Source organism: Telmatherina bonti (assembly GCF_933228915.1).
Source record: "Telmatherina bonti genome assembly, chromosome: 18".
NCBI lineage: Eukaryota > Metazoa > Chordata > Actinopteri > Atheriniformes > Telmatherinidae > Telmatherina > Telmatherina bonti.
The window spans coordinates 24,715,265-24,741,969 of record NC_136616.1 but is presented as its reverse complement, the minus strand read 5'-3'; the positions used below and the strand labels follow the sequence as shown (position 1 = coordinate 24,741,969).

Genomic DNA, 26,705 nt, shown 5'->3' with positions numbered 1-26,705 from the left:
TGAGAAAAGCCAGACATGTCAACATCAACTGTTGCTTTTGGCTTTGGTTGAAACCCAATTAACCAGTTGAGAAAACAGTGTTAGCCTCTAACACTTATAAAACTGAGGAGGATGGAGCCTGTTTTAGAAGTTTCCTCGCTTAGGGTCTTAAATTCCTGAAGATCAATGAGATGATATCATTCACATCCAACATTTAAAGCTTTAGTTCACCACTGATGATGTAGAATATATTTTATTCTATATATATAATACAACTGATACCGGCTCATTCAACATTACTTTCCCTCTGAGCAAAGTATAATTTACATAATGAAGATCATGGTTTATCAAAAAAAAAAGAAAGGCTTGAAATTAGAAAGAGCTCTTTGAGAAAATTTTACTGAGGAAAAGAAATGTGATCATTGTCTTGTTAACTTCTTCCAGGACATTTCTTAAAACACTTTCCGCGTTAGTATTTTATTTACAGTCAAACATTTTAACCACCAATGTCTACATTTGTGGGTCTGTACAAGAATATTTTGGGGGGGGGGGGAAAAAAAAAATACAGTAAATATGAATGCTTCTGCGAAAAAGTAGTCTAGTCGGTTATTTCTTGAGATGAATCTCAATCAGCTCATAAATAAAATGACTGGTTGTTCCAAGTGGCAGCACCGGCATTGTTGCACTGAGCTCAGACACAAAATGCTTTATAAAGCACAGTAAGGATAGAAATATTTGGAATTTAGTTGTTTTATTTCTTGATCCCAGGAGTTTAGGTCATCCACAGTCCCCCACCGAGTGCATTACATCACCTGAAAGCAGTCATACTTTAACCACATGTGATGACTCTGATATCAAAGTAAAGATGAACCATCACTGTACATATATGGGAAATGTACTTCATCTTGGCTACAGTGTTCTTTTCTTCCAGTAGCATTAACCATTTTAAATGGCAGGTAGTCAAACAAAGAGATGTTCTTCTCTGGGCTGTGACGACTGAAAATTGTATATCCTCTGGTTTTTCAGCATTGATTGATTCTCGGATTTAACTGACTGAATATGTTCATATGTGATCTCCTCATAGGGTGATATGGGTGAAGAGGGACCGAAAGGTGACATGGGAGAGAAGGTATGTAAATCGATTTTCTTTTTTCTTCTCTTTGTTTATGGCTTGGGATCTGCTCACAGACACAGTAGATGGTCTGGCTGCAGCCAGAAAACAGTGCAAAAAGTTAATGCTAGCCATCTGAGAGGAGATCTGTAGAGAGCAGCAGAGGCCAAGTGTCATCGCTGCACTGCTGTCAAGACTGCACAACAGCAGTCATCCTGGCAGCTGATGTACTCTTTGTATTTTGTCTCAGCTTAATTGTAATGCCATGCTGATGCCACATTGTTTTGGTTGGATGATCTCCTGCATTCATTTGGGATTATTTTTTATCAAGGCAGCTTGTCACGTCCAGATCCATGCTCACTAAAAGGCAGCCTGGAGCTCTGATAGCCATGTACATTTGAACTAAGAGATTCATTTTTCTGTCTAAAATACTGTTTTGGGGGCAAAGATGTTTTTTTTTTTCAATCAGTGCACTAACATTATTTTTCCTTTTAATGATAGTGTTTGTAAAAAGAAAAACTCTAGACCGTACAAGCTTTTCAGAGACCAAGCTGATATGGATTTAAAAAGACCGTTTTTTAGAAGTCTAATTTATCCTTTTAATTTTGGAAAGAGATAAAAGTTCTGCTCAAGTTTACTAAATGGCTGAGACTACACGGCTGACACTAAACACCAGGATGTATTATACACCAGAGATGCTTCTTTTTGCAAGGAATACTGAGTTAGATATGAAAACAAAATGTAATTCATCGACCGGCATCTGAGTGGAAGCAGCGTACTAAAAGTGCCACTGTCAGTTTATTGCTGTTCAGTGGAGAACAACTTTGATAACCTCTCACTTTATGGGTGCTGCGGTTTTTAAAAGACTGCTGAACTCGGCAGCCAAGGAGGACACAGTTTGAGGGAAACACATGCAGGATATCATCTGTGGAAAATGAGTGAACAACAGGGAAAGTAGGAGGGGGGGGCGGCGATAAAACTTTGTAGCTCGAGCAATACTTTGATGTAGTCTACCTCTGTGCAATAAAAAGGAGAAAAAGTGATGGATTTTTTCGCTGCAGGACTGAAAAAGTGGAATTGAACACCATGGGAATTCAGACTTTTATAGAAAATCGCTCGCCTCTCATTCTTCAAGCGCATACTCATCTGTTTTGTCATAAAAAAGAGAAGCAAGGTAGTGCAAAAAGCTAGTAATAGTTAGGATTTCAAGTAAAGATGGATAAGATTACCTCATCTCAGACTGTCAGCATCAGGCCAGAAAAAGTGTGTTTTATTCAGCACGGTGCGCAACATGTGGAAGGAATAATTTCAATCAAGATATGTTCAGATGAATTTAACATATGCCAGTAACAGCGGGGATAGATTGATACTTAGTGCAGGAGGGGAAATGTACGCCGAAGCAGAACCCCCCCTCGTCATCAGATTTTTGTGCCTGATCGATTGCTCTTCTACAATATTATTGTTGTTTCACTGGTGGAAGAGGAAACCAAGGAACAGAGCGACTTGGGGGGTTGGGGGCTTCTTTAGTCTTCTTGGTTGATGATGCCAAAGTTAACAATACGCAGCACGCACTGCAAGGAAATTGTGGTAACACGAGGTGAGAGGTGAAGCAGTGAAAACTTCAGTATGGTGAGCAGACATACTTGAGGGGCTTCCAGAGGGCTTTTTTTTTTATTAAACAAAAGGAGATTGTTTGAATGCTGTATAGAGATCTGTGGTGTGTGATCAGGTCAGTTATATTAATGCTCACTCTTCCAGACACTTTTTTTTTACATGGACATGCTTTAATGGATCTAATAAAATCTGAAAATAAGACAATAAAGTGTGGCCTACTGAATATTAGATCCCTCCCAAATAAGTCTTTATTAGTCAATGACTTGATAGGTGATCACCACATTGATTTATTCTGTCTTACGGAAACCTGGTTACAGCAAGAGGATTATGTTAGTATTAATGAAGCTACGCCAGCTAACTATTTAAACTTTCACATTCCTAGAACTACAGGCAGAGGAGGAGGTGTTGCAGCTATTTTTAAGTCAGAATTTTTAATTAATCCTAAGCACAAAACTAACTATAAATCCTTTGAATTCCTGACATTAAATTTATCTCATCCAAAATGGAATTCAGAGAAACCGCTCCTTTTAGCATTAGTGTATCCCCCACCTGGACCTTACTCCGAGTTTCTGACCGAATTCTCTGATCTCTTGTCTGAGTTAGTGCTGACTACTGATAAGGTCATTGTACTAGGTGATTTTAATATTCATGTTGACGTTGAAAATGATAGTTTAAACATTTCCTTTAGCTCTATTCTAAACTCAATTGGGTTTTCACAAAATGTCAATGGAGCCACTCACTCTCATGGTCACACTCTTGATCTTGTTCTAACATATGGTATTGAGACTGATAAGCTCAAAGTATTTCCTCAAAACCCTGTCTTGTCCGATCACTTCTTATTAACCTTTGAATTCACTTTATTTGATTACTCACTGACCAAAAATAAATTCTACTATAGTAGATGTTTATCAGACAATAATATTACAAAATTTAAACAATCAATTGAATCAATTTATTCACATCTACCATGTGTTAGCATGACTGAGAGTCCCCCTTTAAGCCTTACTCCTGCTCAGATTGATCAACATGCTGATACTATAACAGCTTCAATGCGTACAACCTTGGATAATGTTGCTCCCCTAAAGAAGAAGAAATTAGGTAAGATTATGAAGGCTCCCTGGTTTAATTCCCAGCTTCGAGCTCTAAAACAGGCATCAAGGCGTTTGGAAAACAGATGACGTTCATCAGGACTAGAGGAGTCTCACTTAACCTGGAAAGAAAGTTTAAGCGTATACAAAAAAGCCTTACGTATGGCAAGAACAGCTTATTATTCATCATTGATAGAGGAAAACAAAAACAACCCTTGGTTTCTTTTCAGCACTGTAGCTAGGCTTACTAGGAGCCGGAGCGCTGTGGAGCCATGTATTCCTTTCTCACTTAGCTGTGATGATTTCATGTATTTTTTCAGGAATAAAATTGACACTATTAGAGATCAAATTCACAATACTCTTCCTTCTACCTATAATGTTGAGCCTGTTGTGGTCTCCGAAGCATCCTTAGAACCAGGATCTGACTTGTGTCTAAATAGTTTCTGTCCTGTCCAACCCTCTGAATTAACTAAAATAATAGCTTCATCTAAACCATCCACCTGTATCTTAGACCCTCTCCCAACGAGCCTCTTTAAGGACATTTTCCCTTTAATTAATACATCACTACTAAATCTTATCAATTAGTCTTTAGTGACAGGATATGTACCACAATCATTTAAAACTGCTGTAATCAAGCCTTTACTTAAAAAGCAATCTCTGGATCCAGAGGTGATAGCAAATTATAGACCTATATCTAACCTCCCGTTTATGTCCAAAATTCTGGAGAAAATAGTTTCAGCTCAGCTACATGCCCACCTGAGCAGAAATAATTTATGCGAGGAGTTTCAGTCAGGATTTAGAGCTCATCATAGTACTGAGACAGCATTGGTGAAAGTTACTAATGACCTTCTTATGGCCTCAGACAAAGGACTTGTGTCCGTACTTATCTTGCTTGATCTTAGTGCTGCATTTGATACAGTCGATCATAACATTCTGTTACAAAGACTAGAACAGGTGATTGGAATTACAGGTACAGCGTTAAGCTGGTTTAAATCATATTTATCTGATAGACTTCAGTTTGTTCATGTAAATGACAAGTCCTCCTCCCAAACTACAGTAAGTCATGGAGTTCCTCAAGGTTCTGTACTTGGACCAATACTCTTCACACTATATATGCTCCCTTTAGGCAAAATTATTAGACAGCATGGAATAAACTTTCATTGTTATGCAGATGATACTCAACTATACTTATCCTTTAAACCAGATGAAACAAATCAGCCCAATAGGCTACAAAATTGTCTCATAGACATAAAGACTTGGATGTCTAGAAATTTTCTCCTCTTAAACTCAGATAAGACTGAAGTAATTCTCGTTGGATCTGAAAAACTCAGAGCTAAATTTTCCGGTTTTGTAATGAACCTGGATGGCATTACTTTAGCTTCCAGTGCTACAGTGAGAAACCTTGGAGTAATATTTGACCCTGACCTGTCCTTTGGCCCACATATTAAGCAGGTTACTAAAACAGCCTTCTTTCATTTACGTCATATAGCCAAAATTAGGGACATTTTGTCTCGGAGTGATGCAGAAAAACTGGTTCACGCTTTTGTTACTTCGAGACTAGATTACTGTAACTCTCTATTACTGGGCTGTCCTAAATATGCCCTGAAAAGCCTTCAGCTGATCCAGAATTCTGCAGCCAGAGTCCTGACCAGAACCAGCAGGAGAGATCATATTTCTCCAGCTTTAGCCTCTCTTCATTGGCTGCCTGTTGAATCTAGAATAGAATTTAAAATCCTTCTCCTTACATATAAAGCCCTCCACAACCAGGCACCACTATATATCAAAGACCTCATTGTTCCTTATATACCAAGTAGAGTACTTCGTTCGCAGACTGCAGGCTTACTTGTGGTTCCTAGAGTCTCAAAGAGCCGAGCAGGAGGCAGAGCCTATGGTTATCAGGCCCCTCTCTTATGGAATAAGCTCCCAGTTAGTGTTAGGGAAGCAGACACCCTCCCCACCTTTAAGACTAGGCTGAAGACTTATCTTTTTGATAAGTCCTATAGCTAGGGATGGTTAGCATCCCTTAGTTATGCTGCTATAGGTTTAGACTGCTGAGGGACATTTCCTGATACACTGAGCTTCTTTCTTTTTCTCTTTATCTCTTTCTTTTACCCCCCCCCCCCCCCATAACAGTGTTGCATCATTAACATGTATGTCTCCAGTCTCAGCAGGTCTCCCTGGCCGGGAGTAGCAGTTCCTGTTGTCTGTTGTCTTTCTGTCCTCTTCCCCCCACACAGCAGAGGCAGATGGCTGCCTGTCCTGAGCCGGGTTCTGCCGGAGGTTTCCTTCCTGTTAAAAGGGAGTTTTTTCCTTCCCACTGTTGCCAGTGTGCTTGCTCAGGATGGGAGATTGAGTTGGACTCAACTCAATCTGTTGGTTTCCTTATATAGGCTGTTATGAATTGGCCTTCATTATGTTTTCCCCTCTGTCTGTAAAGCGTCTTGAGATGGCATTGCAGTGATTTGACGCTATATAAATAAAGTTGAATTGAATTGAATTGAATTAATGTATAATATTACATAAAAAAAAAGACTGATTTGCTGATTATTGATTGCAAGAATATTAAGTCTTGATACTGAAAATTAATTTGGAAATCCTGTAGATTTACAGTGAAGTCATTAACGTACTCCAGTACATGTCAAGATCCGAATCCAAGATTATTATCATGTGTATTTGCAGCTTTGTGAATATTAAATAGAAAACCCTCACGTTCATGTAATCACTCTTGATCTTTCTACATTTTAATAGACAGTTGTTGCTGCATTTTTAATCAATGGAATGATCGCATGCTAAACGCTAAACAGAACATTAGCAGGGAGTTAGTTTAGCTTGGCTTGCTTTGCAGCATAGTGGACATAATTTACTAAAATAGGACATTAGACAGCCTGAGCAGAATCAATAAAAAGCATTACTGCAAAAAAAAAAAAAAAAAAAAAAAAAAAAAAAAATCAAGCCTGGCTCTGATTAAATGTAGCATATTCATAACCTATAAATCACTTCTAAAGCACTTCTGTTTATAATTGTGTTTTAATCAGTTTATCCTGTACAAAATATAAATGAGGTGTACAACTATTTGCTACTGGGCGGTAACACTGTGTGTAGCCAACTGCAAAAATATTCAAAGTGGAGAGAAATTTTCTGCAGCATTGTCATAAATATTCAGTCATGACCTGTAAAGTCACTTAAATTATATATGTCAAGCAAGAAGAAAGAAAATTCTGACGCCCCCAGCAGCAAATATGTTAATTGTGCTTCGGATCAGGATAATTGTCCCCCCCCCCCCCCCTCTCCCCCCTCCTTCAGTATTAATATTTTACATTCATGTAGCACATTACCTGCTGTGTTGCTTCCATAAGCCATCATCAAGTATGAGGAGAGCTCTTTCCGACTGTGTCTGCTTGTCAATCTCAGGCCTCATTTAAAACAAATCATTACCACAGTTAAAAGCTTTAGTTCTAAGCCATTTACTGCCAAAGTATTTAACTAAGTGTGAAATTAACTGTGACTCATTTTTGGGAAAAGAAAAAAAAAAGTTGATCCTCTCAAAGAAATTCTTTAAAGGTTTTTTCGTGAGGAAGAGTAAACCCCTGCTTTGGTTTCGGGAGGTTCCAGGCAACATGTGTGTTTGACCCTAAACCAGTCTGGCACAGTGATTGGTCTAATTCTTAAAGTCCTAAAATCTGATCCAAGTTCTCAAAGATCTGGCCACACATCAGTTGCTGGCAAGGCTGTTCCGCCCTGCAAGCCAATCATAATTTGTGTTGCCTCACATATATCGTAACTCGAGGACTGAGGTCGATATTTAGCCGATGCCATTGAATTTGGTCCTCTCTGCTAATGGCCATGATGTTGAATGAAAGCCGTGTTTTGAGGCCTGTAGTTGTGTTAAATGGTGGCATTTGTCACAACTCTGCCCTGGCTTCACTGCACACAGATTAATTCCCACCATCTCATTCGCACATCTCATTCCCAAGCAAACAGCTGGAAAATGGCCTGATTCACCAAGCATATATTATGAGACCCTCAGGCTATTATCTTTAAATGCCAATATGCAGTGACAGTTCTGAGTGCCTGTAATGAAACGGAGTTGCGGTGACAGCTCTCCATCTCACTCAACTCTGTGGTTAAATCACAGGCTGCAGCCTCACCATGGTAATTGGCCCAGATGGGACATTTTAGCACTCCATACCACACCTCAACTCACCTCCCAGCTCCACCACTTTTTCCATCTCGTTCAGCTACATTTGGAAGAGATTAAACTTTGGTCAAAACTCTCACTTGGCTCCTGAGCTTGGTGTCGCTCCTGTTAGATGTGTCATGACAGAAAGCGTTGAAGTTTCAGCTTTAGCGGCTGGGGAGTAAAGTGTTAATTGCTTATGTAGCATCCTAATCTGTCTTTCTACACAAGTAAAATTGGCTTTTTTTTACATAAAGTTAGTAAATTGGGCTGCAAATTTCACAACATTATGGTCCTACTGTGATCAACCATGGCCAAAAATCATGATCCATGCTGACTTGCAACCATAGCAATGGACTTGAAAAGGTGAGATCTTGTGTAGTTGCTACTTTAAACGAGATGTGGCAATGAAGTACAGATGTGTGGCATTCTCATATCAGCTTCTGCCAAAAAGCAACAGGTGTAAACCAGCTCTGATTTTTTTTTCCCCCTCTTTATTTTTTTAAATTCTAATTTTTAGGTCAACCACAACATGAAATCCACATTTCTTCTTAAGTATATGGCCAAAAACGTCTACTTCATCATGTAATATCATGTTTAAGCCTTTGTCTCTCATAAAACACAATATGCTTAGTCTGTTTTTTCAGCTTACTGTAAAAGTTCATCTACTTAGATCTTGTAGCCTCAATAAAAAATAAAATAACTTGTGAAAGTACCCATATAAGATGGAATGCAAAGGTTTGAGATAAGGGTTGAAGCACCCTGAGTGTGCAGCTAAGCTCAGCTGTAAACAGTAACAATTTATTGTCTGCAAAGGGGAAAAAATGCTGCAATTAAACATTGCCTTGTGTGCTATGCATCATAATGATTCCCATAAAAAGCTGAGGGTGAGAGACATTCCTCTTGCAACTTCTGAGCGTGAGGCGTATGTGTAGTGAAACCACAGAGTCCACACCAGAGCTAAAAGCCCAGTCTCCACCTCCTCACTCCTTTTTCCCACCAACCGCCCATAATTACACTTATTGGCCCCTTGTTTTATGTCTGCTTTTACTGTACACTGCAGTAGTAATGCGATGCATAGAAGCAAGCCTGGGTTTCTGGATGTCTGGACAGCTTCTCTGGAAAAATGCAAAATAAGTACCTCTGTCTCCATCTAATTCATCACATTACCTGAAGATATGAAAAGAGAAAAAAAAAAAGCTTTGAATGGTTACAGAACATCTATCAATCCTCTTTGCTCCTTTACTGTTGTAGATTTTGTCTATTAAAGTGTAAAATTTCACCCTCTCTTGTCATCACCAGTACGCAGCTGCGCTCTGACATTATGAAAACAATGAAATGATTCCCAGTTCTGTAGTCTCACAAATTCTGTCTGACTTTTTTGAAAAGGTACATTGAGAGTTCACACTGTTTAAAATAGCAAACATTTTTTTTCCTTCTAATTGGATTTCTTCACAGTTTTATCCACAAAAATGCAGCCGTTGTGAAACTATACTCAGCATTGTTTTGCAAAGTTGGTTTGTTTCATAAATCATCATTTTGTTACTGTAAATGCAAAGATTGGTTCATGTCTCTTGAAGCTTGTAAAAACCTCTTTCGCTTGGGATTTTATTCTGTATTACTAATGTTAGTCTTTGTTCTTTTTACCTTAGGGAGATGCAGGCTCCTCTGCAGCAGGCATCAAGGTGAGAACAGGGATTTTTTTCTTTTTCTTTTTATTCTGTGCATTTCTTCCTCCTCGTTGGGAGTTTATTTCCACCAGTTTATTTGTTGCACTATATATTACTTTGTTATGGGGTTTTTTTTTTGGTTTTTTTTTTTTTTTTGGTTTTTTTTGCTTTATTTAATTTTTTAATTTACTTTTTAATGCATCCTTCACCGAAGCCCTGTAAATGCCTAGGTGCCGTACAAATACACTTGCTTTGCCTTACCACAATCTGCTAGTTTAATCTTACATGTGATAATCATCATGTTTGTGAAAACACACTAACTCACAGGTTGTCATATAAAGATATCATATAATATTCCTGCTTCACAATAGTATGTATAAAGATGGAATAAAAAAGTTTTAAAGATTATAATGTGAATCATACTTGGTCAAAGAGTTGTATAATGATAACATTGACGTTTATGATAGATATTTTGCTGCAAAATATGTTAAATTAACATTAGAAAATGTCAGCCTGTAGGCCCATAGTCAGGTTAAGGTCTCATTTATGCTCAATGTTAGATATACATATGGGCAAAGCCTTCTGTGCATCTTCTGTGGTCATTTTGTTTGTATATCTGCAAGTTTTCAGTGTTTGCTGACATGTAGCCCAGTGGAACAAGTAGAACAGTACCACTGGAAATCATCAAGGCAGTATTGTAAAGTATTGCTCATGTGTGACCAGTAAAAGGGAACAAAGAAGAAGCCGTAGCAATGTGCTTCATGGCCGTACAGACCACTGCCGTCTACTGTGCTGCCCTTTTTTATGTCTCTTTCAGAGAATGTGTATAACCACGATCTTCTCCACCATATGTTAACAATCTTGTACTACTGCACATTGTTAACCCGGACCTTTAATTAACCAAATCTGAATATTTGAGCTTTTGGAGTCCCTCCACAATTAGCTGTGCTTTGCGTCCTGCAAAATTGTTCGAATGCTTCCTCATCTCTGTATTTCTCACAGGTAAAGGTAGGCTACTTAAGTCGTGCAAATTATGAGAGATAACATGTTTTTCGATGATGAACACAGAACAGCTAGCTAGCTAGCTAGTTGTCATAATCACCCTGGTTTCAGATAGCCCCTAAAAATCCTGAACAGACAATCAATGCAAAAGCTTGACAGTCCTATTCCTATTTATAGTTTGATGCAAAATAACTATTTTCTTTCTTAGAAGCATTGCTGAAAGCGATCATATTAAACACATTTTCTCTGCAAACCTCTGAAATTTCCTTACCCATACGTCAGATTATGTCATAAAACAAGACTAAAATGTGTGAGAAGTAAAGAAGAATTATCCAACAACCTAAACATTGTGTGATTGTTGCTTCTCAAAAGAAATGGAGGACTTCCATGCAGGGAGAAAGGAAGAAGTGAAGGAAGAAATTTCTCTGCTTGTCAAAAAAGGGTTGAAGGATTTATTGTGGAAAAAAAGTCTGTCTATGAAGTGGAGTCTGGTTCTGAAGTGAAAAAGATTACAAAGTTTATCGAACAGAAAATAAAGAACAGAATAATACAAATTGCAATTTGGAGAGACAGTCCAGAGGTCTGACGGGACAGAAGTCTGGCATGCTCTACCTGAGTCCCGGCTTGAACCATCCTTTTACCCTCGCATTAGGGCGTCAATTGTCTGCCCTGAATCTATATTATTCTATGTCTGTTGTTTGCTGTAACCCTCTTCAAGGAAGAGAGTCTTCCAACTAATCAGATCCCAGACGTCTGAATGCATATCAGAAATCAGAAATGAATATATGCTAGGATTATGAAATATTTGAAAATCTTAAGTGAGAACATAAAATTTCCACAATATATTTTATCACAAAAATTAAATTCCAACTAAGGTTGAGAAATGAAGCCATTTAAAATAAGACGCTTTGTGTGTGTTACAGGGCGAACCTGGCGAACCTGGACGGAGTGGACAAAAGGTAATGAAAGCAACTTGCTACACATCTTTTTCACATGTCTAATAAACAGTAAGAAATATAAGCCATACAACACATGTGGCAGTCATGTCCACATTTTCAATGTGTATTATATAATGGTTATGGAAATGAACTATTCAGCCAGGTAAAAAGAGAATATCTGTAACAGAGTTTCTATGCTTTAATGTATTTATCACTGTCTATACACGCTTCTGGATAACACAACCAGAAGGTGATGCTTAAGTCTATTGCAGAAGACATAATCAATAAAAGTTCCTTTTTAAAACCCAGTCAAAGTGTTATCTAGATTAAAATGATCATTTGGATTTATTTATATTTGCTAACAGTGCAAGCTCACCAGGCCACTGTATAACATTGTTTTGTTTTAGTTCTTAAAACATTGTTATATAAAAATTATTTTGCTACCATTACATGTTAGCCAACCAGCTTTCCAAAGCAACTACAGAGTTTAAGACGATATTTCTGGAAAAAAAAGAGCTGCAGATGAGTGATTGATAAAAACAAACACCCAACAGAGGAGCAGCTTTTCTGCTGCAAAACGATAGCTTTTACTTGACAAGACTGCTGCTGAGATTGCACCAGTACCTCACTGTTTTAAATTCAATTTTTAATTTAATCACACATGTTGCACCCCATTAATTTGCTTTCTCCTTTCTTCTGGACAAACTGGTTCCTGGCAGGCAGGCAGTGCTTATACCAAATGCCTTTTCCTTCTGCTTTGCTGCAAAATGCGTGTGGCCCAACTAATTTTTGACTGCTTTATCTTCTTTTTGAGTTTACATCCATGCTGTTTGTGCTGGCACATTTCCCAATTGTATTTTTCATCATGATGGTAATCACAATTTTGAGTTGTTGTTCCCCCATTAGAAATTCACCATTGGACAATATTCAATAAGTTTTGGGGAAGAAGGACTCCACAAGAAAGACTTTCATTCATTAATTTTACTACGCTTTCGAAAGCCACAATGTAAATTTACAGCCTCCTCTGATCCCCTGGGTGCCGTTTAAATTGATCATTCGAGTGCAGCACTAATCATTTCTTTTCATAAGCCATAAATACAATGGTCTTAATTGAGCGTTAAATTATTCCAAGTCAGAATTTTTTTTTCTCATGTGAATACTTTCAGAGGCCTCACAAGGGACCCAACCTCAGCTTTTTCCACAGTCGAATCAAATGACTTTGCGTTACTCAAACTTGCTTGTGAGCGTTGAGTTTTCAACTTGACAATGACCCCAATCCTGGTAACTGCAAAAAAAGCCAACTCTTAGCTTCACACACTGCCAAGCTCTAATGATCTTAAAACTATTGCAGCTTTCTCAAACAGCCTTTGGAGATTTTAACCTCAAATCTTTGACAGTTTTTGCCTTTGGGAAAACAACTTTTTCACACCTTCCAGAATTGATATAATTATGAAATTGAAAATTTGTGTTTTTTGTGAAGAGTTGAATGTTATAACAAGCACTAATAACACTGGTGAGCTGCATGAGTTGCATGCATGTCCAGTCTCTTCTGCTAAAGCTTACCACTAGCAAACTGCATATAACATGGACAGCAGGCTGCAGCAGAACTACAGCAGATTAATAGCGAGAGAAATGACAAATAGGACTTAATACGGAAAGCCAAAAGAACCCCAAAGAGCCTACAAATGAGGCTTGACTCAGCTTAGCTTGGCTTGGCTGTAACATGTCACACTCTTCCTGTGTAGGGAGAGCCAGGACTTCCAGGGCTGCCTGGACTCCCAGGGATAAAGGTAATTGCTTCGCTGTTTTATCCCCAGTCATTCCTCCCCGGTGTTGTCCCTGTCCATCCGCTTCAGCCCATCAGAGCAACACTCTGCTGACCTATCATCATGGCTTGTAAATGGCACTAAGGTCTGATAGTCTTGCCTTTCTGCTGTGATGGATTTTCAAATGCAGTAGACTTGAATGTTAGATCTGCAGCAGAGGTGCAAAAGTGCAGGCAGTGTAAATACAGTGAAAAGAGAGGATTTCAGTGCTTTACATCAGAACACAGCGGGATATTTGTCTCATTAAGACAGGGATGTCCAGCTCCAGTCCTGCAGGTTATGCATGTATCTCTACTCCAACACTTAATTCAAATGCATCAGTCATTATACAGGTTTTCAGAGGCTGTTGGGTCTATTTAATGGAAACCTGCAGGACAGCGACCCTCAAGGACTAGTTTTGGGCACCCCTGCATTCGGATTTGTGAATTGCACACCTGGTTAACCCTTCAGTCTAGTTCATGACTTTTCAAATCAAGGTATTCATTGCCAACTTGAGTTTTTGAGTTCTGAATATTTAAAGTATTTTGTTTAACTCCAAGTTGTTTTTCTACCTTTTTTTTTGTGTATCAACAACAAAAGTTAAACACACAAAAGCACCTAATAAATCACTGCCATCTTATGTTTAAAGAACGGTAACCACACTTGTGTATTTTAGGACCATTAGCTTGAAAAATAACTTGTGAATGCAAGGAATGCTCACACAGGCATGATGCTGATGCTTGTTACTGTTTTGGTTTTGTTTTTCTCGTCGTATGCCTGTAATGTGCTGGCCTTGTAAAAAAAAAAAAAAAAAGCCCTTTCATTTTATATTTTTATATACTCCTGTTTCTACTTAAGAGCCCTGTGTGCCTGATGGATCCTAACAAAATTTTGCTAACGTAGCGCTCACGACTTCTCAGCCCAGCTTGCACTTTGTTCTACTTCTGCATTCTTTGCTGTTTATACAATCAAAGTTTAAAGTCTGAGAGCCAAATGCACATTACCTCTCCAAGGGCTTCCTGGACGCCTAATGTACTGTAGTGAGGACTCTGGTTGCAGATGGTGTAATAATATATTACAGTTAAGTAGTTTCACAATCAGATGTAGGAATCACACCTCATACTGGAAGCTCACTCCTCATTAGTGAAAGTAGAAATGTGAAAGCTCCTTTTATAAGCAGCATCAACTGTGGTTTTTTACACACTCTTCATCAGGGCACTTGCGCATGTCCTGATGAGCTTCTAATAAGGTCAGTTGTATCGCTTGTTCAGGCTCATGGGAGAGATGTTAATTTATGTGAAACCGGGGGATAAATTAACAAACCGCTGATAGTGTCTGTTTATGTGATTTATGCATGCGTCCCTCAGTATGTTTCTGTGCATGCGAGAGTGTGAGAGCAACAAGTACATGTCTGTCACTAGGAAAATATCTGGCCATGTATCTTGTGTATGTTTTTTAGTGCTCATTAGAAGGGCTACACCAAAAACACCCAATGGAAAAGTAAGTAATGGTTGCTGATTTTATATGTATATATATATATATATATATTGTTTTGTCTTTTCAGGGTGAGCCTGGCTTCCTTGGTCCCCAGGGAGAACCAGGGCTTCCAGGACTCCCAGGAACAAAGGTTAGCCACCTAAGTTTTCCTCAGAAATCCTGTTTATTCTGTGCGGGTAACGTCAGCTTTAAGTTAAATACTACCTTTCATGGATTTGATCGCATTGTTGGAATCAACTAACTCTTTTTCTTAGTATCCATTCATTTTAAAACCTTCATCTCCTCAGAAAGGTCACTTGGAAGCAGTCACAATGAGCTAATCCTGTGCTGCTTGCTTTGAGTCATGACATTATCACACTGTGGAGTCAGCAGTGATAATCCAGACACAAGAATTATGTTAACATTTTCCCTCTGCATTATTCTGTTTGCAGTGCTTTGATAATCAGGAAACACTCTATTTGCATAATCCTCTTTTGTATGACCGTTGCTTCAAGTGCTTCAACATTTATGGAGACAAAAAGGCAAAAATACTGATAAATTTGCTGTCATTTATGTGAAAATGACATGAAAATAACAGTTGAAGGGGTTCCTTCTTAGTGATGTAACTTATGACTGGACAAACCACACAACCCATCAAGACAAGACCTATCACATTTTTTTATGGCTCCAGACATTATTTTCATATTCCACCAGAAGCCTTTGCTTCTCAGGTTTCTTCACAGTTTATTATATAACAATCAGTTACATAATGAACATGGTAAAGACATTCATTATATAAATCTTACCTGTATAGTATCACATATTGATTATCATCAATGTTGTAATTCAACTTGAGAAAAGAGAACAAAACTGCAATAAATAGTTGACATGGCTTTTGATTCAATATAAATTCATACAGATTTTGCAGCTGTAAGTGAATGTTTGCAAATAATTTTAGAGTTTATATTTGTCAACTAAGTTTTGTCATCCTGCAAAAAGAATTTACCCAAAAAAATTCTACTTGGTAAATATTTTTTCTTACTTCTTCGTGTTATGTGAGGGTAAATGTGTTCATTAACATGTATATGTTCATGTATGTCTTCATCTACAGGTTTGGTACTTTGCCTTAATTTCATCCTGTGGGGGATGGATGTTTAAACAATGTGCAAAATTGTTTTTTTTTTTTTTAAATTGGTCACAAAAAAAACTTAAATGTAGAAAAAAAAAAGCATGGTTTTAAAAAAGATTTTCGTTTGTGGAAAAACAGAAGAGATGCAAAACACAAAATCTTGAGCAAGACTCTGAAGTTGTGGTTGTAAATTTTGTCCTAATCTTCATGAATGAATCTGATTGGATGGTGACTAATTAAACTGCCCAGAGTGCAGACAGCTTTCTGTCTTCCCGCACCGCTGCAGGCTGTCATAAGGGAGTAGAGGCAGTGTTTCAAAGTAAATAAAACAAAGCAATAGTTTTAAGCCTCCATCCAACAGTTATTTGCGATCGCACAGCTTCTTTTCCTCTAGCTGGCCGCCATGCACCACAGTTATTGTTTCAACAGCACGTTGATTTCGGGGTAACCATTGAAGTAACAGCCATCAACAAGCACTGCTTGTTTTTGGGGGTGCTAGTGAAAACCGTGATAAGCCTCGTAATGCAGCGGCAGCTACCTGGAATACAAACTCCGTTGGAGCAGTAACTGTGGTGTACTGAGAACAGCTGGAGGGGAAAGTGGTGGAAAGAGTCTGAAGCACCTGCTGCTCAACTCTCTGAGTAATATCAATATTCACTTTGCAGCTTCAGACTGTGTTGCTCAAGCACCATCCTTACAAGTTATACCTGGTTGGAAAGGTGACTCATCAGGTTTCACAGCCACTGATTCAGACTGAATCCCATTGTTTTGTTTTGTTCTTGTTTTTTTTTTTTTTTTTTTATCAAGTTCCTTTTGTCACAGAGGTTGTCACATCCAGTGCCATTTAATAAACCATTTTGGTCTCACTCCCACCATCACCTGTCTTTAAAAAAATGATCTACTCCTCTTTCAGAGCCTGCAGCGGCACAGAAGCACAGGAAGCTGACTGCGCTCTGATTGGACAGTTTGATTTGTCACCATCCAATCAGATAGATTTATAAAGATTAAGACATAATTCACAACTGCAACTTCAGAGTCTTGCACATGGTTTTTGTGCTTCGCATCTCTGGACAGGATGTTTGCAACAAGAACTTCTGTTTTTTTTTCTCCCACAAATGCAAATCTCTTCCCTCAAGGATACAAATCCTTTTTTTCCCCACATTTACAAAACTGATTTTTTTGAGGGGCAGCTTCTTTTTGCAGGTTGACAAAAATTGATTTAGAAATAAATTATTTTTTAAATTAAGTTCATGTACGGCTGCAAAATCTTTGATTTTATATTGAGTCTATACATGATCGACCAAATGGATGAAAAGATCATTTTTTCGGCACAAAACTTATCAAAAACACTTCTGTTGGAAAAAACAAAGGCAAAAACATCAAAAAAACTTCTTCAAAAGCTGAATTGCATTCAATTATGGTTGTCAGCAGTAGATAGACTGAGTTTCACACATACCCATTATGGCTGCTTCAGGTTACTTCCTTTGGAAGAAATTTCTTACAGCTACAAAAGCTTGCATATACATTTTCCTTTGGTTTTTAAACCCTAGGAACATAAAACGCAGGATGATAAAAAGAAAAATGTTTAAGGTTTTCTTAAAAATAAACTCCACCTTGTCCAAGGTCCTATCTACCAGCAGGCATTTCGTGATGACTCAGCATAAATGTCTTACGTTCAAAATGTAAATCTGTGGAGTAAGCATACTGTGGAGAGGAATGATTCAGATTCCTCGGTCATGTCAGCAGCACATAACAGTCAGGGAGCCGACGGCCATGATGCAGGATGTTCAGAAAATGCACAGCAGCTCTCCTGCTGACAATAAAAGAAACTGAGCTGTGATCAGCAGTGCTGTGAGCGACTGCAGGCTGCAGGAGAGCAGTGGAAACTCATCTATGTAATTGAGCACTTTTTTTTTTTATTTCTTTTGTCTGAACAGGGAGAGAGAGGTGACCACGGACCACCAGGAAAGGGGGAACGAGGAGAAATGGGACCTGTTGGACCAAAGGTCAGCAAACTAAGTACAAGTGTATTCTTGCACATGTAGGATGTGAATTAAATGAAAGCTGAGCCTGGCGTATCTGACGCTTTGACCCTCCAACTTGTTGCTTTGCTGCCATCTAGAGCCTTTTTGTTAAAAGTACACAAAGTTCAAAGTGAAGCTTTTCACTTGATAACATAAATCACATTATCTAATCAAGGTTTATTCAAATTGAGTGCAAGGCAAATCAGTTTTCAGACAAAAGGCAACGTTTGTCAAACGTGCTTTTTTTTCCAGCAAAGCAACCTGGCTAAACCATTATGGCCAGTTTATAAGTTCATGGCTTTCTCAGCAGTCTTTGTAAAGTAAACCCCACATAAATGAGTTTACCATTGTTTATGTTTGCCGCTGACCCTGCAGGTAGCTTGAGCTCCAATCTAAACTTGGGTGGTGCAGAGTACTGCTTTGCACCCTATCAGAAGGCCTGCGAGTGAAGTCCTGGTTTTGTCAGTGACAAGAGTTCAAATAAACACTTTCGTCATGCTTGGCAGCTTGGCATATTAAAAGGTTGTTATTTTTGTGAAGCTGACTTTGTTGGTCCCCTGGGAGGAGTTGGAGAGGTTTCTGACATTTTCCTCGTAGAAATACAAAGATTTTATTTTGTGATGGTACTGCGAGAATCCATGAGGGGAATTTGTTTTATATTCTTTCAGAATATCTCTGTCTCGATTGTTTAACTTTCATTTTCCACAGTTACTATCAAGCCATTATTCTTTTCAACATTTTTACTTTATTTGTTATGACAGGGCTCACAGGGAGAGGCTGGTATGCCTGGCCCTAAGGGGTCAAAGGTGAGCATGGCACATGCTTTCTTTAATTTTGTGGACAGCAATGTAATTAGCTGATGCCTGGGAAAAAAGACCCAGTTTGATGTATTTTGCAGTCATCTTGGATTTCCACAGTCAGATTATTACCGCTGGCTCTGATTTGACTTAAGCACCAGTGGGAATGTCTGTCAACATATGTGTAACCTGAAATTAAAAACCTGCAGACAAAGTTTTCAGATGTAAACCATCATATCATCACTTCTGTAAAAAAAAACATTCATGGTACAAATTAGTCAAAATAGCATGGGTGTTTATGATGGGTTGCATTAATACAAGTTTAAAACATTTTAACAGGAGCAGAATAACACATACTTGCATATTTACACATACATTTTTAGTTTATAACATATAATTAAGCATGTTATACTAGCGTTAGACATGATATAAGAAACACTTTTGATCTGAGATCTTTAAATATATAGAATTTTACAATTATCGTATTTCTTTGTTTCCACTTTTAACAATGTTGTCATACATACACTGCCTCCTCTTAAATTAGGGGGAGACTGGAGATAAAGGAGACTTGGGGGTGGCTGGTCCAAAGGTAAGCAACTATATCACAGATAAGTGCCTTTGCTACACTTCTTACTTAATAATATTATTATGTTGCATGCAGATCCATGCATATAACAAAAAACAATTCGCTACAGCACAGTCAATATTAATGTAACCACACAGAATTCACCACCAGGGGGCAGCAGATACACATTAGCAGTTTGCAGAGACATTGATAAAAGCATGACTGAACATTGACAGTATGTACATTTTATATGTGTGAGATAGTATTTGCTGAAATTTTTTTTTTTTTTGTTTTGTTTCATGCAGGGCCCTCCTGGGCAAAAAGGAGACCAGGGAGCAACTGAAATCATCGACTACAACGGAAACATTCAAGAGGCTTTGCAGGTCGGACAGTTCTTACCTAAAGCAGCATATTTCACTCAGTTTCTATAAATATAAGAGAGCAGTGCCCGATAAAATATGCCTTTTTGTTTGATTTGGCCTCTTATTGGTAAGTAGTTGATGAATTATGTAATCTCTGCCAAGGTATACTTTTAAGTCTGCCAAGGGTTTCAACACCTTTCTTAAATTACATTCATCAGCATTAAAAAGAAACGATACTGGAGATCCAGTAGGGGGTGAGCTTATATTAAATAGGTTGCTTTCTTTTATTGAATTGGGCTCAATGCAGGCAAAAGAAATTTGTATATTTGTGTAATACCCTTGAATTTTAAATCCCTGTCAATTGTTTATGACATCATTTACAAATAAAGTAAAACATATTCAAGTTAGCGTAGTTCATGTTATCTTCAGATGAATAAAGTAAGCACTTTTTGGTCGTTTTGAAAGATCTAACTGCAGAAATATGCTGATGTGAAGGTTTTTTTATATGTGACCTCTGCAATCTTATCTCCCACCTCTTCCCATTTCCACTCCTTTGGCCTACAACAGAAGATAACCACTATTACAGTCACGGTAAATAGGCTCTGTGTATTCGTTGTGTTGTTTCAACCCCACAAGTGGTTCATCTTTGTTCTATCATGGGTCCAGCCCAGAACCAACAATGACGTGTACTTCTCAGTTGTGTTCCCTCACCCAGCAGCATATTTGCTTGACAGTGGATGAAAGGATATTTGGTGCTTTAATTGTGTGTCTTTGAGACCAACCTTACATGCTGCCTGAGCTGCTGGTTCTCACCTTTGAATGTCTTTAAAAAACATGTACTTCATTATCCTCTGTCTTTGTTTGCTTGGAAAGACTATTTTTAACAAGAAAAGTTTGACAGTACCTACAGTTGTGCTCATATTTATTTATACCCTTTCATTAAGGAAGGGAAAAAAAACAGCTGCCTGTAAAATAAGCTGAAATTGACTAAAGTAATAATAAATAAAAAATTTTATGAAAATCATGACATTATTTTCTAATTCTGCTTCAATAGAAATATTTTTTTAAAAATCAAACAAATATAATTTATTACATATTACATCACTCAGAAACTAATATTTTGTTGAACAATCCTTTAATGTTTCCGCTCCGGTCAGGTGTTTTCTGTTCCTCTCAGTCAGACTTCTGCACCTGTTGACAGATATTTTGTCCCACTGTTCAACAGAAAAGTGCTCTAATTTGTCTAATTTGTTTGTTCTTTCTTCAACTCAATTAAATGAAAAAACAGTGTCTTAAATTACTAAATTATATTTTTGCAAATTAGTTATTGTTCCTTTTTAAAGTCTCCAGTTAGGCTATTTGAGTGACTGTTGTAAATTCAGTCTTTTCTTTAACGAAAGGGTTATGAATACATATGAGCACAACTGTAATTAGCAGACATCAGTCACAGATTGTAATTGATAATAAAATGAATGATGACAACCTGGAGACAAGTTTTAGACGTTACCCTGTTTCTGCACACCTGACTGAAATTAGTGGGCTATTGTGTAGAAACTGAAAACAAGCTTTTGTACCCAGTTGCTTCAATTTAGATGTGTTGGAGCAAGTTTCCACCTAAGATCTGCAGGACAGTTGTCCTTCAGGAGCAGAGTTTAAAAGTTAGAAAATATCCTCATCTCTCTGAAGATTGCTCTTACCATTTTATTCCAGAAGGTAAAACAACCTTGTGTACTTGTTAGCTGGTTAAACATACTAGCAATATTCACGATGAATGACATTCTCGGTCAGATTAGATGAATCAGAAAAAACTTAGCGGAGTTAGTTGCGGACATTATGATGATAATCCGATATTTTTTAATTAACTTTATCAAGTTTGAAAATACAAAATATTATGCACTATAGTAATTAACATGGTTGTCAATTGGCATGTTTGACTTTGCACTGAAATAAAAGAAATAAAAGTTATTATGAATTATCTACTTTTGAGCAGATTTTAGAAGCAAAGTGCTGAGTTTTTACAGTTTGTCTTTCAGTTTTTCCCGTTTTTAAATTGTCACTTAAATTGCCCCTGGATATATGGTTTAATCGCAGCTCTTGCATCCTAACATGATAACATGTTAATCTGTCACTGGTTATAGTTTCGTTCATGTTTTCTCATTGTTTTGGCCTTGGCATGTCTTTCAGTTGAGCATCTTGTTTATAGGAGATAACTGACTGCTTTGTGTTTGTACATCATTGTGATCGTTCTTTGTGTTAATAATGGAATGCATTCTGCTTTAATTTTTACATTTTAATGCAGTTTTGGTTCATTTAAAACAGGATTGATTGTGAGCCAATTGTGTAAAATCATGCAGAAATAAGTGTTTATTACAGGAGTTGAATAAATTGTGATCAAATGTCTCTTTGTCTTTATCTCTGTTCAGGGTCCTCCAGGTCCACCTGGACCAGTTGGACCTCAGGGAATAAAGGTAAAAATGAAATGTGTCTGCATCTTATTTTTTGCAAACCTTGCATATCGTTTAAATTAAATGTCAAAGATTTTCTTCTGGTTTGATCGTCACCCCGACCAGCAGCTGCTATCATTTAGCTAATTGCCCAATGACTGTTAAATTGCAAAAATTTTCTGTGGTCTCAGGGTGAACGTGGTATGCCTGGTCTCCCTGGACTTGATGGAGAAAGAGTGAGTTGATTGATCTTAAAATCTACTCTAAGTTCAATATTGAATCATTTTTATAAATAATAGTTAATAGGCTTTACACATTTATTCAAACTCCAAATCTCCATGTTTGTTTCTGGAACGCAAAAGTATTAAAAGGCCATAAATTAAAATGGATTATGTCTAATTATCTTTGTACATCTCTGATCTCCATCAGGGCTATAAAGGTTCTAAAGGTGACATGGGAATGCCGGGGGCATCTGGGGAGAAAGGAACGACCGGTTTACCTGGCTTACCTGTAAGAGTCGCACACATCCACACAAATAAAAAGCTTCTAAAATGTCTTTGCCTGTGCAATCTTCAAACAAAACATATTCTGGCACTTTTGGTCCCTAGGGTGTCAATGGAGCAAAAGGGGATAAAGGAGATTCAGGACTTCCTGGTGCTCAGGGTCCATCTGTAAGTTACTCTTAAATAAATGTCATGAATTTACTGAGTTTTGCAGTTTCACTTTGTAGCAATTTCTACAGCTGTTTGTTTATTCTGTTCCCATTAAATGTATTTAACATGTATATAAATATGTATATAAATCATTGTAAATGTATTCATATATATTCTCAGATTATCGGGCCTCCAGGGCCATCAGGACCCCACGGCCCCCCTGGACCTATGGTGAGTGTCTTATCCTTAAGAAAAATATTGTCCTATCACTGAATACTGTGCTGCAGATACTGTGAAACGTAAGCCTTCTTGCTTAATGGGAATAGGCGCCGCATACTGAACAAGCCCGACCCGTTTCTTCAAAGGTGTGTTTTATCATTTTGTTGCAGGAATTCTGCGACACAGAATTCTTTCTACATATGTAAGACTGTCAAAGCAAACATGAAGGATTAAGAATGAACACAGTTGAAACTGTCACTTGTTACAGCTGCATGTCAGCCCGATGGTCGTGCCCTTTCACTTTCACTTCTGTGTAATTTTGCAGCAGTGTTTGGCACTTTGAACCCAAAATGAAAGACATTCCAGAGAAAACTTTTGATATGGTTAAAATAAGACAGAAAAGTTACTGATCACACAACAAAAAGGCGATGAAACAAAATTAATATTTGTCTATTTTCTATGTTTTTTTCAGGGACCCCATGGTTTCCCTGGACCAAAGGTAAAGAAAGGCTACTGGTATAGTTAATATGTGTGAAGGCAAAGCCAAATTCGGACGCTTTGATATTTGCCTTTGTTCAAAATAATAAATAGCAAAAAATCATCTAAAACTTTATTTTTGCTTGAACAGAGTACTTTAAATATAAGCTTAATTAATTAATTGGGAACTTGTCGTATATCAGCACGATGTGCAGTGTATGCCTAAGATGTGTGAGGAAATTGAAGGCAGCAGAGGAACTGCTTCCATGTTTTCCCTGTGAGTTATTTCTTCCGTCCAGAACCGTCTATTAATCCAGATGCATAAATTTTGGTTATGTTTACTCGCGGTGCAGGTAAAGATTGTGCGCTGAAAAAACAATGCACTTTGTTTTGTAGTCCACTTCCTGTATCTGGTCCATTTGAAATGAACTGAATTTGCTCTTTTAATCTGAATCAGAATTTGTGTTGAGTGTTTACATTTCTCCCAACTAATCAAAAAGGCTTATAGGAATTTCCCCAAATAATTTAAAACGATCTTCCTTTTAAAAATACTTCTATTAATTGCAAAAATAATTATTTCCATCTCCTGGCATAAGCCTCAGTCCCCCCACCAGTACTCAATGGGAGAACAAATTACAAAAAGTATACTATAGGTAATGAATAACAGCGGGATTACAGCTGAAAACTGAATCATTTATTGAGGAATGGTCTGTAAATAAAATATATCTCCTAATTTGTATTTTTTTAACCTATTTATTATTCTATTTTATTTTATTTTATATTTCCAAATAGCCATATAGATAAACTATAAAAATATGGATATACATAAGGTGTATGTATGGTTGCATACAGATATATATAATTGAATGCACTGGATAAAAAATATTGTCTCTTTGTAAAATATAATTAACAAAGTAAGTTTAAATTGACACAATAAAGGAGGGGGAAAAAAGACTGATGTGAATGTGCCCTATATGAAAGTGAGAAAATGCAGCAAAGATCTGATACAAGGTTAAAAGTCAGAAGCTTTGATGAAGATATTATTATTATTATTATATATTGCTGATGTGGCAGAACTTTGCAGCACCTGGTGATTCACAGCAGTCGGTACCAAACTGCACCAAAGCTGGAAAAGCCTGGCACAGATGTAATACACTAACCGGCCCTTGTTCTCTTAGGGTGAGCCTGGTTTGCATGGTATGAAGGGTATGAGGGGGGAACCTGGACACAAAGGGGACCGTGGACCTTTGGGTCTCCCTGTAAGTATTGCAGAACAACCACAGGATGTCTCTTTGTTTTTTTCACCTGTCAGGTTTATGTACAGTTTCTTTTAAAATCTCTTTTACAGCAGTGTCAGATTTCTTGTTGTGCATCAGTGTGTACACAAGAGTGTGTTTTTGTACGTTATATATGCGTGTGTGTGTGTGTCTATAATGCCTTCTCCAGTTTCTGTCCTCATTCTCATTTTGCCTGGGCTGACAACTTTTCCAAGCTCCCTGTAACACATTGTAATTTAATTGTTGTGAACCCTGCCATCAACCTGTCCTAATAACAGTGTTCATCTGGTACTAATCCCGCCTTGTTCATGTCACTCATACCTCCATAACCACACAGGGAGCCTCTGGCTTGGACGGCAAGCCCGGAATTAGGGTGAGTGTCATGTGATCAAGAGGCTTCACCACCAAACATCTGTCCACTCCTTTTACCCTCCATACATTCGTCTTTTCCTCATGTTTTTACTTCATGTCACCTCATTTTATGTACCACATTGTCAGCAAATATACATACAAGAAAAGTCTGATGAGTTGGAAGAAGCCAGAGTTTAGTTCAGAGGACAGTGAACACACAAAAAGCAAATATTTCAAGACTCCTGTTTTGTCCGTGTTGCATTAACAGAGCATTAACACACACTCATACATTAACTGTGTCAGCAGTGTCCTTTGTGGCCAATGCACGTCTGCTAGTTCTGTGTGCTGGTTGTATCTCAGAGCAAAAAAGAAACACTGTGCAATCCAGAGGATGTATTTGCTTGGAATTTCTACTTCTTCTTTTTTTTTTTTTTTTTTTTTTCTTCTTCAAGTTTTTAAGTTTGGAGATGTCAATTTACCATGGCAACACTGTACTCCGCAGGGCACTGACGGGCCTCCTGGTCCAGCTGGTCCAGCCGGGCCGAAGGGTGACATAGTAAGACTCACAAAACAGTCTTTTCTTATATCTGATTAACTGTTATAGTTTCATTTTATGAATAACTTCTTTCTATGCAACAGGGTGAGAGAGGAGCACCAGGCGAGCCAGGACCACGAGGACCGTATGGATTACCCGTAAGACTGGCAGTCATAATGTTGTTATACTGATGGAAGTTAACTTCAAGGAAGTTGAAAAATCTAGATTACATTCACATTTAAAGTTTAATCCATGTGTGATTTAAATAGAGAAGTATTTTGTTCTGGTCTTTAAAAAGTATCTCTTATTATGACCCAGAGAAACTAAATGTTATGAGCTTGTCAGCAGCTGTTAATGTTCCATCATCATAGGAAACAAGATGATGACAGATATTTAGGAAATAAGATGTTTAGTTGTACAAATTTACAAATAACTGAACAATCAGGTTGTGTTTATTATCAGGTAGTATTCTAATATTCATTCATGCTTATTTTGAAAAGCTGACATGATTTGCTGATGTCAAGTTTTGGTTAAAAAAAGAAAAAAGGGTTATTATTGGCCAATTTTTTTTGCCCTTTTTATGATACATCCCTATTTAAGACAACTATTGCACAGGTGTAGAGTGACCCATAACTCCACTCCCCCATGTTTTCTTCAGGTTTACCTCTCTTGAGATTTAAAGTGCTCAGTAACCCTTGGAGTGCTTTATTTCAGCATGGGGGAGCACACACCGAACATCACAAGAACTTGAATCAGACACCAAAAGGACAGAAAAATACTTGACAGAGTTTTTGTTCTTAAATACTCATATTTGATCCATTTGCAGTACGGCCATGTACAGCTGGGACCGTACTGACCTTTCTTTCAATCTCTTTTACAAGTCATGTGTAGAAGTGACCCAAGTTGTTGAAACCCACACACCAGAAAATATGAGGGTGCTGAAGAAAATATATACTCTCAAACACAGACATTTTTTTTTCATGAATCACTTTAACAAAAGAAAAAAAAAACA

General features: G+C 37.7%; 1 protein-coding gene across 3 annotated transcripts in view; it reads left to right on the top strand.

Annotated features, from left to right (window-relative positions):
- The window catches only part of col25a1 (collagen type XXV alpha 1 chain), a 172,281-nt gene that overhangs the window by 134,609 nt on the left and 10,967 nt on the right, over positions 1-26,705 (top strand). For all 3 annotated transcript variants that reach the window (XM_079257471.1, XM_079257469.1, XM_079257470.1), the window contains 19 exons: positions 1,064-1,108; positions 9,622-9,654; positions 11,565-11,600; positions 13,325-13,369; positions 14,949-15,011; positions 17,927-17,995; positions 18,775-18,819; positions 19,355-19,399; positions 19,681-19,758; positions 20,305-20,328; positions 22,161-22,205; positions 22,373-22,417; positions 22,611-22,691; positions 22,790-22,852; positions 23,015-23,065; positions 23,526-23,552; positions 24,709-24,789; positions 25,661-25,714; positions 25,798-25,851. In XM_079257471.1, the coding sequence (XP_079113597.1) occupies positions 1,064-1,108; positions 9,622-9,654; positions 11,565-11,600; positions 13,325-13,369; positions 14,949-15,011; positions 17,927-17,995; positions 18,775-18,819; positions 19,355-19,399; positions 19,681-19,758; positions 20,305-20,328; positions 22,161-22,205; positions 22,373-22,417; positions 22,611-22,691; positions 22,790-22,852; positions 23,015-23,065; positions 23,526-23,552; positions 24,709-24,789; positions 25,661-25,714; positions 25,798-25,851 (984 nt within the window). The remainder of the gene's footprint in view (positions 1-1,063; positions 1,109-9,621; positions 9,655-11,564; positions 11,601-13,324; positions 13,370-14,948; positions 15,012-17,926; positions 17,996-18,774; positions 18,820-19,354; positions 19,400-19,680; positions 19,759-20,304; positions 20,329-22,160; positions 22,206-22,372; positions 22,418-22,610; positions 22,692-22,789; positions 22,853-23,014; positions 23,066-23,525; positions 23,553-24,708; positions 24,790-25,660; positions 25,715-25,797; positions 25,852-26,705) is intronic.